Below are 1,075 nucleotides of genomic sequence, written 5' to 3' on the forward strand. Positions count from 1 at the left end.
ATACTGTCTTTATGTACATTAATGCTTGAAAAAGTGTCAACTGTAGAAACAAAGGTTAATGAAATGCAACTGAAAATGGCTAATGATCTGAAGCTAGTACATCAAAGTATTGAAAATGAAAACTCCAAGGAAACAAGCAAAAACAACCCTATGCTAGAAAAAAATAACAGGAGTGGAAACAAAAATAAGTGAGATTCAATTGAAAATGAACAATGACCTCAAACAAGTGCATCGAAGTGAAAGTGAAAAAGAAAACTTCAAGGAAACACGCAACAACAAAACTGGAGGAAGCCTAAATCACAATGATAATGAAACAAGCAAGAACAGAAACTCACAAGATGAAATGAAATATCATGTTCACATAATAGGCTCATCGATAGTAAAAGAACTTGTACCAAACAGAATTTATAGAAATACAAGAGTAACGACATTAAATGACAAAACTATTGAAGGAGCTTTAGACTTTGCCAACAGTGGGAAACTCCAAGGAAAACATATTGTTTACCAAATTGGCTCAAACGAATCAGATGAGAAAAAATCTGATGAAGTACTAGAAGAAATTGAAGCCTTGATAGATGCCACTAACAATGTGCTTAAAAATCCAAGCATTACAATTGGAGAGGTACTTCCTCGCTTCTATCATAATAGTGAAAAATCAAAATGTTTTAAGGAAAAAATGCAAATGTATAATATACTATTGAAAGACTATTGTAAAGAAAAGGGTATTGATGTCATTAGATATAATATGCATTTTTCAAATATGTATGATGGGATTCATTTGAATAAATCAGGTATAAACCAATTTGTACGGTGCATGAATGAAGTTATGAACCCAATTTTAGGTATAGTGTATGCAGATAAAACAGATACAAACATTAGAAAAAATACCCCAGTGTACTCAAAAAATGTTGGTCAACAACAATTTGGTTATAACGATAGTAAAGACCAACAAAGGTCAGGGTATAAAGAAAATAGAGGTCAATATAATGAAAATAGAGGTCAATATAATGAAAATAGAGGTCAATATAACACAGGGTACAATAATAATAATAATAATAATAATAGAGGTCAGTAA

The 1,075-nt window shown here is 30.9% G+C and overlaps 1 protein-coding gene across 1 annotated transcript; it reads left to right on the forward strand.

The window, feature by feature from the left end:
- Positions 1-205: 205 nt before the first annotated feature.
- Positions 206-1,075, forward strand: LOC139493982 (GATA zinc finger domain-containing protein 15-like). The gene has a single exon (XM_071282151.1). The coding sequence runs from the start codon at positions 206-208 to the stop codon at positions 1,073-1,075; it is 870 nt and encodes a 289-aa protein (XP_071138252.1).

Source organism: Mytilus edulis, chromosome 11, assembly GCF_963676685.1.
Source record: "Mytilus edulis chromosome 11, xbMytEdul2.2, whole genome shotgun sequence".
In the NCBI taxonomy this organism is placed as follows: Eukaryota; Metazoa; Mollusca; class Bivalvia; order Mytilida; family Mytilidae; genus Mytilus; species Mytilus edulis.